The sequence below is a fragment of the Numenius arquata genome, chromosome 11 (assembly GCF_964106895.1).
Source record: "Numenius arquata chromosome 11, bNumArq3.hap1.1, whole genome shotgun sequence".
In the NCBI taxonomy this organism is placed as follows: Eukaryota; Metazoa; Chordata; class Aves; order Charadriiformes; family Scolopacidae; genus Numenius; species Numenius arquata.
Window position 1 is genome coordinate 12493119 of NC_133586.1, and position 16176 is coordinate 12509294.

General features: G+C 39.7%; 1 protein-coding gene across 4 annotated transcripts; it reads right to left on the bottom strand.

The window, feature by feature from the left end:
* Positions 1-452: 452 nt before the first annotated feature.
* On the bottom strand, positions 453-15411 carry SEMA6D (semaphorin 6D). 4 transcript variants are annotated; one of them, XM_074155845.1, is made up of 18 exons: positions 15303-15411; positions 14819-14930; positions 14171-14231; positions 13991-14053; positions 13799-13900; positions 13489-13579; positions 13093-13212; positions 12482-12570; positions 11508-11725; positions 11268-11399; positions 10916-11071; positions 10659-10832; positions 9766-9906; positions 9587-9664; positions 8650-8711; positions 8248-8304; positions 6233-6400; positions 453-4137 (listed from the first exon to the last, which is right to left on the bottom strand). In XM_074155845.1, exons 1-18 carry the CDS (start codon positions 15409-15411, stop codon positions 2834-2836), a joined length of 3237 nt encoding a protein of 1078 aa, XP_074011946.1. In that variant the 3' UTR covers positions 453-2833. The 4 variants fall into 4 exon arrangements, with proteins under 4 accessions (XP_074011946.1, XP_074011947.1, XP_074011948.1 ...); XM_074155846.1 differs by lacking the exon at positions 6233-6400; XM_074155849.1 differs by lacking the exon at positions 8248-8304 and having other exon boundaries at positions 4132-4137; positions 6366-6400.
* Between the last annotated feature and the right edge of the window lie 765 nt (positions 15412-16176).

Consider the following 16176-nt stretch of genomic DNA (forward strand, 5'->3'; position numbering starts at 1 on the left):
AATTGACACAAGAAAGGTTCACATGAACCAGAGCCCAGCTGAAACCTGGATCAAGCTAAAGTAAAGGCTTCATTTGGGCATATATTAGGTATTTTCAAATTTAGTGCATCTCTTGGTATGTCTATGGGCAACCCGTACTGTACTCTCCCACTGCATACCAGTTACTTTGATGTTTTATATTTAACTCAGGAGGCTGAAAGTCATCTCTAGACACTCTCTCTCTCTCTCCAGGACATGCACATCAACATGTGGCTGCAATGGAAATCGAAGGACACCTGTGAGCGTCACCGACCACCTCTGCAAGTCCCCTATCAGGCTGATGAAAGGATGTCTCTGCGCCTCCTCCACAGACCTGTTAAAGGCAAGCGGGGTTTTTTCCTCTACTGTAATCTCAACAGCAACGCACCTCAAACTGCCTTCTCTAATAATGAAATTAGACACGCGGTACATTGGAATATTTTATTTTGACTTTACATGCGGTGTTAAAAACCCAAAGAACGTATTATTTACACATCCACAATACAAGTTTACAAGATATCTATACATGTTAAAGTACTCTATAGTATAGAGCAGCTTCATTTAAGGGTTACTTTTTTTATGCCGTACCATTAAAAAAGATACAATCTGCGTTTACCTTTGCACAAATGGATAAAGCATCTTTAATTATTAAATTAACAGAATAAGGACTAGGTTGAATGTTAGAAATTTCAACATAAATACTGAGAGAACTCACATTACCATCTACAAGGCAGCACAATGTTACAGGAGGTTATCAGGGTTCACATACATTTATCTTTCGGTTTCACACAAGTCTGTATTAATTAATATTTGTAAAGTGAATTCGGATCAGTTTGTGTCTTTTGACAACCCAGTATATTTTTAATAGTTATTAATCTGTAGTGTTTTAGTTGCAAGACAGAAGTGTTTAGGAAGAGAGATCATTGATTTTTGGATCCAGAGGTCTCAGGAAATAAATGTCCCTTACAGCCTTACAAGAAAAAATGACTACTTCTATCCTTTGTTCTGTAACAGAGATCCAGTTTTCAGTGACTAACCTTTTCTCCCCTTTGAACACATAATATAAATCTCTACCATCTCTGAAACCCATTGCAGTTATTTGTCCCGCTAAGTCATGAATATTCCTCTGCCGTGGTTATTTCTATAGTTATGTTCAATAAACAATGTGGTAGTGTGTAGTTTGCAAGCTAAAATAGCCATCTGTGTTGAACATCAGCTGCAAGTGGATACTGTAAAACCTACTAAATAGCTTACACAACTTTAGCAGGTGTTCCATTACCCTAGAAACCTCATTTGATTTCACATTATAACTGTTTGATCCTTCGGAGAGCTGGAGTGGAATGTTTATCATGGTAAGGTGATTTAATGCTGCTGTCTTCTTGGACTGTAGGCTGCCTTTAGTTACCATTAATTATTCTTGCTTTTTATCTTTCTTTTTTTTTTTTTGGGTGCTGTTGAGAGGTTTTACAACTGGCACTCGGGAGATACGTGCTATAGTGAGAACACTTGACAATTTATTTTTTTTTTTTTTAGTACTTTTATCATTTGCATGAATAAGGCACAAAATGCACAGATTCAGGTAAACTCACACATAATATTTACAGAATATTGTCATTACCTGCATGACTTTGGAAAAAACCTTACATTACACGACAAAAACAAATTGATTGCACTACTGTTGAGTTTTCACAGACTGCTTCTGCCAGGCCAATTAATATTTCTTCCTTTTTATTGACAAGAGTCTATCAGCGTGTAGGGCATTATTAAATGCAACAAAAACGTAACCTTCTCTAGTTACACAGGCCTTTGCCAAGTGAATTGATTATTAGCTGCCCTCAATGAGAAGTACAGGGGCTCAAGTTCACAGTGGCCAGGTATTGGATGGAGGCACTGTGGAAACACAGTAAAACTCCCCTGTTCCAGCCCAAAACACTAGATTTGAAATGCACAGCTCTGAATCAATAGCAGCATAACAGAGTTATGAAGAATTAAACATATCTGCACGCTTTCACTGGGTGACTATTTCATCAAGGTGTTACCATTCAGAAGGCTGGCAGAGATGCGCAGTTCATCCTTAGCTGTCTCCAAACTGAACCCAACGGGCTGCAGAAGGCAGAGTCATCTGTTTGTTCAGTCATGCTCAATGTAAACAATTCCATAGCATAAAAGATGCAATGGGAATCTAAGTACATCCTAGTGTGTACAGTACACACGCACATCCACACACACGCACAGCTTTATCTGTGGCACAAACAAAATGCCACACACATGGAGAGAGAGAAAAAAAATAATGCTACAGTTGGGCCAGAGACTGAATTCCAGCAAATTGATTATTAACCCAGCCAGATATTGAGACATTACCATTTTCTGACATTTGTGCAAGAGGCAAGGTGAATGCATACATATTAAAATGTTCACATTTAATGGGAAGGACCACGCTTAATGGCAGTCTAAAATGGAACCCATTTTTCAAGTATTTGCTTACTGATTTTTTTTCCCAAGAACCTTTTTTTTTAGCTATTTAGAACAGTAAAGTAGCCCCCACCCCATTGTGCTACATGTCTCCTTAGCTCCAAACAAAAGAAATGTAATGACCAGCACTTTCCTTTGTTTTTTGTGTTTGCTCTCAGCAAGTACACGGAGTCTTGCTATAGCTACATGTGGCAAGACACAGATGTTGCTGAAGTACAGACAGTTTCTTTGGCCACTTTGTTCTCTTTAATAACAAGCGAGTCTCTGTCTTACGTGTCTACCACAACATCATCTCCCAACCTGTACAGGTCAATGCCACGCTCATTTTTAGCACAGACATGTCCTAGTAACTGTATTTGTTCAGTGGTCTGACTGAAGTTGTCTGAGGAACAAATGAGGGTTTTGGTGGCACGTCAGGTTTTAAGGAGGGTGTCCTCTTTATCCCTGTACGAGGAAGGGTGCCGTTGCTCGTGTAACTGCTTTGCCTGGACAAGGAAGGCTGGAGGTGAACGCTGACAGGCGTCCCTTGCATGTAGTCCATCTTTGTGCCTGCTGTGGGAGGCATGTACCCCCCACGATTAATACTAGGCTGTCTGGATAACAAAACACCATTTGGTGAGTTTAAGTTTTTAGGAAGGGCAGATATTGAATGCCTTTGCGAAGAATTTTTGTGATAACCCCTCTGCCTTTCCAAAGAGGTCATTGGTACTGCAGGAGTGGTAGGAACGTCCACTCGTTTTGTGGGGCTGTTTCTTGGAAGAGTTGATGGAGGAGAGTATAAAGATGCCTCCCTGTTGGGAACCTTAGGTGGGATCTCAGACACGTTTCCCATTGGATCCAGCATTAAAGTCTGGTGGGCCATTTGAATATCTCCCATAATTGCTTTGGGATTACTAGTAGTTTCATTTAGGTGTTTCAGAAAATCATTCAGGGTGTTCCTGGAATCAACAGATCTCCTGTGGTCTCTTTTGCTGGACGGTTTTGTGAGCGGATGATCAATATGTTGCATCTTTTTGTCTGCCTTGTGCGCATTAGAATTTGAGAAAGATGTATTGTAGTCATGGGTAGCGTTGGGAAGAACGATAGCACTAGGAATATGTCCATGACTTAAAGGAGAGTGGGGTGGAGGACTGGAAGGAAAAAACTGAGGGCTTTTTAGTGGGGTTTCCTTTCGTGAAGCATTGAGGTTACTGTGTGGTTTGTCCGACTGACTTTTCATAGCCTGCAGAGTCTTTTGTTGAAGAACTGGTGTAGATTCAGGAGTTGGAAGTGCAGCTAACTCCGGAGGCTGGCCCCTGTGGTCCATCATCATGGACTTCGTATCGCCGTTTGGTGGCAACTCCTTTCTGCTCGTCAACAGGTTTGTGTAAAGTTTGGGTGAATCAATGTTTTGTTGGTATTCCTTGACGGGACTATCAAACAGCCCATTCAGTTTAGCAAAGCTCCCACTGGAGTCAGTACAGGACTGAGCCGATTCTGCATCTTTGTGTATTTTTCTGGCTTTCCGTACAAATATATCCCGGTAACAGTAAACGGCCACTCCCGCAATAAAGGCTCCCAGGACAAAAGCGGCAAAGACACAAGTGATTAGGACATTCATATGTACCATTTGGTTGGACTCTCCTGATTGTACTTCCCACCTTACACCTGCAAAAGACATGCAGTAGATCATAAATCTACATGTACTTCGTACCGATACTCATTTCAGAAGAAGGTGGCCTCCCTCAGGGAAGTGTTCTATGAAGTGTTTGTAACTGCTCTGTGCCTGTAGTGTGTTAGTGTAACTCCTGTGATCCACAGCACTGCTGAATGCAATTAATTTTATAAATAAAAATGACTGTGAGCATTGATCAGTCTAAATGGAGACTGTCCATTTTCTTTGATAAATGAGGAATGCTCGTCAAAGCTTCTCTCCTTATATTCTGCTCGGTCCTCAAATTTCCTTAAAGGCTCGCAAATAGGGGCCTGTATGTTATTAACATTAATAATTTCTGCTGGAAAATTGAGGTTAGAAGGTGCTACTGGGCCAGATAGCAATTAATAACTCACGGATGGATTTCCCTCTCAATTTTCTGCCCAACTCATAAATCAGTATCAAAAGAGACGCAGGATTATGCAAATGTTGTGTAAAACTGTATAATGTATATACTGCATTGTTAGAACCACCTTAATGTAATACAGTGTGAAAGTTCTGAGCTAATACATCCATAGGTTGCTAGCCCTGCAGTGGCACACCTTGCATTACCTAAGTGTACAATTTTTGAAGTTCAAGATTATGTCTATTAGAGCACTAATTTTTCTTTTTTTAAAATCAACAATGAAGGTAAATACTTGTATAACATTAAAAAAAACCAACTTGCAAGATTAAGTTATTAGAGAATGTTAAAGTTTAGAAAACTTTTGCTTAGACCAAGAAGTTGAATACTGGATTAGTTTTTTATTTATGTATTAACAAGCTCCCTTTGTTTTTTGAGATTTTTAAAGCAACCACAGACATCTTGCAGCTAAGACAATGTTAGTTTTTAATGAAAGTAATTCTGTTAACTATCCTAAGGGATGTTAACTTGAAAGAGCAGAAGGGAAGGAACAGATTCACTTTTGTTAGAGGCAAGGCCTTTGAACATTGTTAATGTTCAGGGTTACAGGTTTTAATGGCACTGTGCAGAAGAAGAAAGAAAACATGAGTAAAGTTCACTAATAGTTATGACACAAAACGGGTTTCAGAACCAAGAGCAAATGATAACAAAAACTTAAAGCAAAATGGAAAATAACTGCAACAAATGAAAATGACAAATGCACTGCCATAATGGCCGATAGGAAACCTGATATGTTTTGGCGAATGGTAATAAAACACAAATGGGTTTTGGCTGGTGAGATTTTCAGTAAATACAGAATTGTGCAAACATGTCTGTTACCTGGCTATTCTGTGTACTGATGAAGACTTGTGTTAAGTTTTGGTTATGCGATTGGAAGCTTCTTGATTCTTTGGCTGACTGCAATCGTCCTACTGAATTAAAGTCTTTGTTGCCGTAAGAGCCTAATCACAGGTTCACTTAGCAGAAAGAATGGCTACAGAAAGATGAATTACAGGCAGAATATGTTTCTTTTTGTGCTTGGTTTAAAACCTGTGTGTGTCTCTCTGTGTACTGTAAACTGTCGCTCATATCCAGAGAATAAAACTTCAGCACATCCTTACCCAGATCTGACCCACATTCTCCAGAAACATGCTGCAGGTGGGCAGAGTTTGGGATGTGCCCCATTTAACACGAGGATCTGTCACAGACCTGTGCTTTGTTTTCTGTTCCTCCCTCTCTTCCCCCAAAACCCCACCCACAAACCAAATGAGAAAAAACCCATGAAGCTCTTGTAAGCAACCATTCGTGAGGACTAATAGCGTTACCCAAACTAGGCTGGTTTGAAAACAACCGCCAGAGGTGCAGATAAATTTTGAATGTCATTTTTTTAATGCGTCCAGAACTCCCACTGATTTTAATGTGAGCTTTGGAGCACCCCAGGAGTAAAAGGCTGAGCTTATTATCTGTGTTTCCCATTACGAGCTCTAAGCAGCACTTTGTACACTGGATAAGTAGGTATAAAAAACATGATTGCACTGTCTGCATATTCACAGGAAATGGGTGTAAAATATAGCCCAACGATCATGGCTGTTACATTTAAGCCTTAGACAATGCTGAGACTATCAGGTTTCCATTCAGCTGCAATGTATTCCCTGGTAAGGCCTTACCCTTTGGGACACCTGATAATGGATCAGAATAATCAGAAGTGTTTGGGTCATCTTGAACTACAAATTTCCGAGAGCCAGTCACTTTAGGTTTCCAGGAACCAATCACTTTAGGTGATATAACTGGGATACTTGCCATTGTGGTAATGGAAGCTGAGGAGAACTCCATGTCTGTGGTGGCAAACAGATTTTTATTAATGTGTATTACAGTCAGGCTTTCCTCACTGTTTCATGGCACATCTAAGCTACAGCTGGAGACAGTATTTTATGGGAGTTACACGTCAGAGCAAAATGTGACCCCCTACACTCTGCAGAAGTACAGAGCGACGATTAAAATCAATTGATTCAAAACTTTAAGTACAAAAAAAAAATACATTAAAACATCAACAGCTGCTAGCCAAAAAGCCAGAGAAGTCAAACATGAAAGCAGTGCAAAAGTTAAAGTAAGCAACTGGTGGAGGTGAAAAGCCCAACTTATTCTACGTAATTGCTATATTCTTCACTGAAGACAACATACGTGGCTGCCTTTTAAACATCTTCAAAGAAAAAGAAGTTACTTGGAAAGACACACACTCATGACAGGTTACACCTGAGAAACCAGATCAGCTCCATTAGTGCTATTATGGTACACCAGGAACTGCTGAATGAGCCATTTCTGCAGGTGGGGATGACAGGAATGTTTTTAACCCCTATTTTGTAATGGTTCCTAAGAAACAATGTTGCATAGATTCTGGCTCCTCTGCAGTACATTTGCTGAACAGAACCACCATAGCCTATGTGAAAAGGCACATGAGGAGGAAACACATCAAATTGGGTTTACAATCCAAAGTCTACTTTGCACACTCAAGTATCTTGCGTTCACTGTCCCCGTAGGTTTAGACATGAATGTCTATGGCTCGAGATCTTACTGAGAAATGCACTTCAAAAGCACTCTCATTCGGAAGTTGAAAATAAAGTTCAGTTGTATCTGTGTCCTAAAATATCGCTTGGAAAATTCAGTTGGTAAACACTCATGCAAGGAAGGTAACATTTCCATGTAACATAGTTTTGTTTTGTTTTGCTTTCCTAAGTGAGTCTCTAACTTACATTATGGTTTAAATGTATCTGCAAAATATTTGTCTTAAACATTACTTCTTGTCAAGTTACGGAAGTGCAAATATAATCAGAAACCAAACCACAAAATAATGTTCTTGGTTTTGTGGCACTTCTACAAATTTAACATCCAAATAGATTATTTTCATATTTGTCAGTCAGAAACGTGCCCTTGGTTTGAAAGCAGAGACCAAGACTGGAAAATAAGGGCATGGTCTTGCTCCCATTGAAGTCAACACAGGTTCTGCTTTTGAGTTCAACAGAGGAGCACGGGGTCCTGTCTCCCGGAACACCAGGGGCTGGTGGTGAAAACACTATTAGGAAAATCACTGAAGGAGAGAAAAGGATGTGAAAGTCCATCTGACAACACCACATAAAGCTTTTTCTAAGCCACCTTTGTCTACACAAGTCCTCGTTCAGCTACACAGTTTTTGATGTTAAATTTTTTCCATTAGCACAAGCTACTTAAAACATTTCAAAAATATAGAAATACACATCTTAGAAAATGTGTATTTGTGCAAAAAGCTTGCTGGGAAAGAGGGAAAAGAGGAAAGGAGAGGTAAGGAGGAAGATGATGAAATTCTGTCATTCATCTACTAGAGATGACCAATAGGGGCATTCACAAATGCATGGCTGGGGATAAAGAGTAAAGCTTAGTGGACGTTCGTGCAGTGAAGATGTCATCTATGTTAATCAGGCTCTTTAATAAAAGATGTCTCAATAAATAATGAGCTGTTAACATGCGGCTACACAGGGTGAAGTGCTGAGTGAGAAGAGTCTGACTATCTTTACCATCAGTGGGAACATGAGTAAAAGCACAAAAATGGAGGATTGCCAACTGTGCAAAAGGAAGGAAAAAAGGGCTGAAAATGCTGAACTGAAGGAAAGTAAAGGTCATTAATTCAAAAAAATTAAAAAAAACTAACCAGATGTTGGGTCGCCAAATATTTTGTAATCTGGTGTAGCTGTAGTAGGCAAAATTTCTAAAAGAATTAAAGGAACAAGTAATCAGTAAAAAGTAACAAAAAAGAAAGCAAAAGATCTCAAACCTGAGTAATGGAAAACAAAAACTAAAATATTACTGGTTACAAAAAATAAATTTTTCAATACTTTGCTGTAGACCCCAAATAGTTGTAAACTGGTGAAGGAAAGACAAAACTCTGCCACCCAGGACCAAAAAGCTCAGCTTTGTGAACATTCACAGGAACACCAGGTGATGTGTTCATCATGTTACTGAAAAGCTCATCGTAAATTTAACATCCACAGAGAGGCGTGGCCACAGACTACTGCCGAGACATTACAAACGAGCAGCAATGACTATGCCTTACCATGGCAGTCCCCAAGCTGCGCCGTGTTGCCGTATTCAACATCTTGCACATATCCTCCCGTGCTGTGGTTGTATGAAACAAACAAAGAGAACCTGCAATTAACAGTATTAGCAGGGAAACAAATGGTGATTTTTTTTTTTTTTCTGGAAGCAGCAAATAGAAACATATATAAGAGCTAGTGTATGGCCCACAAAATTGTTTTACAAAACGCACAAGTTAAGTTAGTTATAACCAGGCTTTAAAACTGTATATACATGCTTATGCCAGGAAATAGAAAAAAAAAATAGCCCCTTTTTCGGCAACTTCATCATGTCTTCTATGTTGGGTGTTTTAGATACAACCAAACAATTGTACTAGTTAAAGTTTGCACTGGCCTGCTACAAAGGCCTCTTTTGAAGATACAGCTGCTAATGCAGTGTATATTACAGACTTGATGTGTGCAAAACACCTTTGGTGTGCGTATGTATCGCCCAAGCTCCAGCATGGAGGCAAAATCTTACTCTTTTCCTACTGTGAATCCTGTGCTTTCATATTTGCCATTGACTGTGCCCTGGCCGTGAGCACGCCTGGGAGGGGATACTGTGTACTCTCCTCTCCGAGCTGCTCAGGTTGCAGGCAGCAATTTCTTGCCTTCCTGCTTCCAGCTGCTCTTCCTACAGGTCTGCTTGTCCTCCCCCACACACGTAAAACTCCCACTGAAAGTAAGTCTTCACCTAGAGATTGCAGAATTAGGTCAGACTTTAGCATTCTGTTCTCTTATATATACAGTACACGCTTTAGCATTCCGTTCTCGGATGTATAAGAGTACACTGAAAAACCATCCCAAAAGAAATGGAGATTTATTAATTGAGTCCAAGGAACAGGCATAAGATGTGAGCTCCTGTGGTCTATAAAGCATATGTAGAGATGCTGGGCTAATCTGAAAAGCAGTACTTACAGCATGCCTGGTGTCACTCTTCCACATGCCTCGTGGTCTAACCAGCCACAGTACGGGTCCCGTGAAGCAATACATGCCCTTGCAAGAGAAAAACCCCAAAAAATCATGCATTTTTTACTTCCTTCCCAAGAGATGTTGGTGCCCTTCTTTTAAGGGGGAGTTCAGGAACGGGGCCGTACTTTTTACATGACCCGTGACGCTCACACCGGCTCAGAGGAATTCTAATGACGCAGCTGGAGAATGCCACGAACAGAGCATGGTGGTCTCTATCCAGCTGAAGGGAAATGACTCTTCTATCCTCCTCGCTGTCACCATTACACCTGTTGAGCAAAAATAATGGGAGGCCATTATTTCAATAGCTGTAGTACTTTGTGCAGCGCTTACACTGCAAACATTTTATTTATTGTCTGTGTAGATACTGAAAGGAGACTTTTTACATATATAAATGTAACTTACTAGTCTTTGCTGAGTGATTTCTAAACAAACCTATGGGGTTATCAAATGCCAGCTTCTGGCCAACTGTCACTCTAAGTGACAATTTCACTGAATTACGTAGGAAAGAAATCCAAATCCATTTTCTTTGTTCTCTCAGTCGGCATAAATATCTCAACAGAGCAGAACAGGAGTCCTGTGTTGGACGCCTGTAGAGTCTAATTGGAACACTTCCATTCCCAAATTCTTTGCGCCAGAATAAACAAGTTTAAAATGATGTAGTTAGATGTAGTTTATACATTATTGGTCACTCTTGAGAAACCCTCAAGATAAGCTCACATCATTTCTTTTTAACAGCAGCAGATAGTTCTGACATTTCATTTTCAGGAAGAACTGTATCTATTTGCAGAAGAATTAGACTGTATCACTGACGTCACTGGAGTGGAATTAGTTTGTTCACTCAACCCATGCACAATGGCAAGTTACCACATATTTTTAGGTTATTCAACATGAGGAACACTGTGAAATGATAAACAAGCAGTGATGTTGGTGATAATAGGTTGGTTTTCATTTACTGTAATTTCTTTTAGCTAGGTACGAAGGACTAGATGAAAAGCTGAGGTGTTCTGGTAATACTTACTTTGCATGATTATATGCTTCGATCTCTTCCAGTAATACGCTGTCATTCAAAGAAAAAGGCCTAGTCTTTGCCAAGATTTTAAGTACTACTCCTGCTTCGGAGCCAACAAATATGACTGTGTAGTTCTGGTAGGGTCCAGCAGCGTGGTCTACAGCAATTGCTGTCAATCTGTATCTATCAAGACCGAAAAGCATAGTATTAATAATGTGTTTTCTTGTTTTTCATTTCACAAGCATTATTTTTGAATGCTGTCATACCTGACACGTGTTTTGGTAAACCAGGGCTCCTCAATGACTGAGGGGACAGCTGAATCCATCAAAGGATGAGATTTGATGAAGGAGAGTGTTTCGTCAGGGAAATCAATGGAGGTTTTATAAGCCTCTGCAAGGCCGTGTTTTGCACAGCAGCCAGGTCTGAAAGGAGAACAACATTGTTTTCCTCTTGGTATTTTAGTTAATGAGAGAAGGCAGCCTGCTAATGAGCATCCTTATGGCTGAAGTGTAAAGCTCTGCTTTGGCTTTTACCCGGCAAGACGCTCAAGAGTGCAGCTGATTTAAGGTAGCTCTTTACAAGGACAATGTTATGGCATCACGAGTAAGAACCTTTTACCTTGGCTTTGGTACTTTGTCTTCAGGTACAGCTGTCCAAACGGAGTCAGGAGTCTTTTGTTCTTTAAATCTCCCTTTGAAGACTTTCTCAATGTCATCCATGCTGAAGGCACACACCGCTGAACCAGGGATGCTGTAAAATTAGAAAAATAGTTGCAAGAACTCAGACTACAATGACACCAATCTCAGTGTAAGAGAGAACCAGAGAACTACCTTTGATGTAAGGTTCCTCATCTCTCACCTGTTAAGCTGTGTGGTGAATACACCGACAACCGTGGGGACTCCATTGATTTCTATTATGTCTGTGATAGACTGCAGAACATCAAAGTAGAAGAATGAATCCCCAGGAACTGAGCAGTTGAGCCGAGCTTTCAGAAAGGATGTCCAATGCTTTTCCAGGACTCTTTGAGACCCCCCCATGTCATTTTTGCATATCCGTGCCACACGGGAATATACAGCCTGTGAATGGGGAAAAAAAAAGGACAAGGCAGAAAGGCTTGAGAGATGCAAGGAAAACAGTGCCTGTTTTTGAGCTGTTAATAAACCACCAAAGATAATTTTGTTAACAGGAAGCTGCCATTTATCTGCACAGAAACGATGAAAGCAAACGGTGTTTAGCTTGTAGTGCACAGGCATCTTCATGTATCACCAAACAAATGCAGCTCTGCAGCTTGTCCCACCTTTTTTTCCCTTCAAAATCATATTGTTAGTGAGATTTAAGGACTTTAATTAACCGTGTGTAAAGGATTTAATAATTTATTATAGAATATCCTTCCACGGTGAGGCATGAGCATTATACTCTATACTGGCATGACTGAATTATTCAATATCCAGGGACATTAGAGAAAGTTTTTTGAAACTCTTCTTTTGTGTTGTTTTCTTTTGTTTCTTTAATAAGCACGAAAATACCCTCAGATTTTCCATGACTTGTCGCAAGTGTTAAGGGAACAGCATCACTAAAAGATACCTGTAGTGAGCTCACCTAATGGCAAGGCACAGAGAACAGAAACAACATTTTGGTTGAAGAATGCACTGTTCTATTTCTCTCGCCCCTTCCCCCTGCCCCCCCCAACTTATAATGATGGGAAAACTGTGCAAACTTTGTACTAGTCTCTACTTCCTACTGTGAACTGTGCTGTTACTGATGCTGTTTTAGGACGATCTCATTCTGCTATGACTTACAGCTACGTCACAGCTCACCGTGACAATACCTACCTTGCCTAAATTATTGTGCTCTACAGCAATTTCTCGGAAGAAGAAATAAACATAGTTCCCGTATTCTATGGCATGGAGGAAGTGTGGTTCTGTAAGAAAGAGCAAGGAGAAGATTACTTCAAAGAACTACTCAATTGGCACACGACACTGACTATGCTGTGTGACTTGGCGGCTTCTCCACAGGTCCATACCAGTTAACGTGAGCTCCAGCCTTCCGGATACTTTAGGATGTCCAGATATGGGTGCACTGGAGCTTAAATGAACTTGCAGTCTTTAACGTTGGCTAATGGACTGTAAAAAGGCCTCACAGGAATTGCATTTCTGCTAAGGTTTTGTTACTGCAGATTCATTTATTGATGTATTAACAAAGATTTTGCTTTATTGGTATTAAACCGCTTTCTTATCATAACCATACTGTATTGAAAGCCGCATGTATGCTGACATTGTAGCATATGTGTAAAGCACGTTGGCTGTGAATTACCTGACCCTTTGTGCCACTGAAATGACATTTGCCACGTGTATGGGAAAATTCTCTTTTAAATAATAATAATTTTTAAGTAATAATTAGTAATAATTACTAATAAAGTAATAATTTTTAAGTAATAAATTACCTTTTATCCATTTGGAATCATACTTTATTGTTCTTAAGGCAGATCCATCCCCCATGCTGCGATAAATAACAGCATCACTTGCCAGGAAATCTGCTACTGTTGCCGAATACAATTTTCCATCTAAAACGGAAGTTGAAAACGTGGTATTAAGAGGCCTTTAATAATCTACAGAATTCTGACTAGCCTGTATTTTTCCCCATTTCTCTACTGCTACTCTTCCCCAAATTGCTGTAACCTATTTATTAACAGGTCAGCTTTTAATCCTTTGGAGGCCCTTTAAAAAATTTAAGAGCAGGGGCACCATGACACCTTTAGGTTTCTGTGCTTGCTTTAAAAGCTCTCTGGCTCCTTTGGTGTCATTAATCATTTAGACTCATTACAACCAAAAGTTCTTACCAGCAAAGAGGGCGACATTGGTTTGTCTGGCATCAAATGGGCATCTTGCCAAACCACTAATTTCCTCCCCATCATACTCTAAGGTATTCAGCTGGAGAAGAAAAATAAATGGGTGATAGTGTCATTTCTATTTTGTACACTGGCACAAAAGCATAACGTTGTCTTTCCAGAAAACTTAATTCAGCACATTGGCTTCTGTCTGTTTTATTTCACCTTGAAGCACTCTCCAATCACACTGGATGTATTTGCTATAGCGTAATTAGTGCAAGCAAAACCAGTAACAGATTAATGACATTTTCAATATTCTTACCCGATAGTATCTGCACATAGGATTAAATGCGTTTGTTCCACAGACAAACACCATCTCATCGTTTCTCGGAACAAAGACTTTAATGAAGTTATGGCATTCATCCTGAAAAGAGAGTAAGATGTATTTATCACAGACTTCACATATATAATAAATATTAGTGTTGTTTTTCTATAATGTATGTGCTAAACTTACTTTATGTTTGCCTTTCATAGCACAGTTCTCTCTGTCCTGCTGTCTTGACCTCCATGTTAATTTCTGTTAAATCAAACCAGAAAAGAACATTTTATTTCCTTTCCACAAAAAAAAAAACATCTTAAAAAAATGAAACCCAAAGAAAATAACTCTCCCTCGCCAGCACCTGTATCTACTCACCTTGCTTGGAGTAACTTCCGATTTTGGAACTTCATTTAAGTTTACAGTGTAAACTTGGTCCCTGTTTGCAACGAGTTAAAAGTAAAATCATTAATTCATTGGCCTTATTTTTGATAAGCTAAATCTATTTTTAGAGTGTTAGACCAGAAACTTCTATGAAATGCTTATGGATTTTCTGCGTTTAATAGCAATCGAAGAAGATTGGTCGTGGGCAACATGGGGTGGTTTTGATTTCTATTGATGTGGTCCTTAGGCAGCACCTACAGTGTCCATCTATCCAGCTCTATCTTTCCATTCTGTTGAAGACTAATCCCCACTGTAAATATTCAAGTGTGTTATCCTCACTTCCTACATCCCTGATGTGTCAGTCCAAGTTTAAAATGATCAGGAGAGGTTTTTATCAGGGCAGTAATATAAAAGAGGGAAAAGAGCATTTGATCATTGGTTTTAGCATAACTACAGTAACTGCAGCCTTCAAATCCAATTTTCATGCACTGGCCATAGATACGGTATATTTCTCTGGGAAGTCCTCCCCCAATTCTATTTTTTATCATATTCTGCAGATTTTTCTAAATGAATTTTACACATTAATGCAAAACCAGAAGAGAAAAGAATTTTAATCTAATGAACTGAGTAAAGGAAAATTACCTGCCAGCAATATAAAGTGTGTCTCGAATTTTCAACATCAGTTGGAAGTCCAGTCTGTGCTGAGATTCATTGCCTGAAGGGCGTCCTCTAAATACTGGATATTGCCTTGAATCTGCAAGTAAAAATGGGCTACGCCATCACTCAGGATTATAGAGCTAAAGAATCAATATATGGCATTGATTAGCTGTATATACTAGGTGTAGAAGGGTTTAAACTAAATTCCTTGAGTAATGTCTTGAATATAAATGAGAAAAAGATGGCTAATGTCAGCAAATGTTCTTTTTCCTGAAGTTATTGCTGTATTTCTGATTGCTTTTTTAAGAAAATGATTAAGTGTTCTATTAAAGATACAAAGCCAGTAAACACATTTCAATTTGAAAGAAAACAGACTTTTTTTTTTTTTTTTTTAACTTCCCAACTCAAAAAAACCAACCTACATTAAAACTTTTTCCTTAGTGGTTAGCACCATTTGCAGATTACTTACAGTGGTAGTCAACAACGTTAATAGGGTCCTCATCTTCAGGGAAGCTGACAGCTCGGCACTGGGACAGACTCATTAGCATCACGGAGGCACAAAGCAGAGGAAGCCTCATGGCTGGTGAAAGATGAGCACTACCTTTGTGGCAACACTGTTTAACTACCTGGGAAACAGGAACAGGCCAGTGAGATTTCAGCAGCGCAGGACAGTAAACGTGAAAAAAGGGCGTTTTCATTTGTATTTGAGCACTGGCAGCAGTGAAATGAATTGGTGCTTACGAAAGGCTCCTGTATGTACACTGATGGCAAACTGCTGCGTGACATAACCCTACTCAAAGCTGCTCCGAAACATATTGATGTTTGCTAATTTTTAGCTGGATTTACAGGCATTTCCAAAGAAGCTGATGACTGTCAGCCCATTTAATTCACGAGAATCACAAACAGAATATGCAGGCTGCTGACCTGGCAAGAAAAATTGTCAAACTTGGGATTAGAATTTTAATTAAACTGCAATCGTTTCCATCCCCTCTATCACCGAATGTCATCCAATAAAACCCTTTCCCCATAAAATACCTAAATCTTATCCACAAAAAGTCGTGACACACACAATCTGTCTGAACATCCATGCCATGTTTTAAAATTATTGCTTGTTTCCAGGCTGTGCCACCATAACACTAAGCCTTAACACGCTCTTTGCCAAAGACCTTCTGTCGAGGACCACACACTTGATGCTTTGCCTCGTGCAGTGATTTACACGTGTGCAAAGTAAATGCAAAAATGCTGCCTCAGCAGCGTAACAGCGCTTGCCACAGGCTTTGCAAGGGCGGCAAGAGACTCAAATGGGGGCACAACACTGAACTGGGTTCCCAAGATGCTGCTTT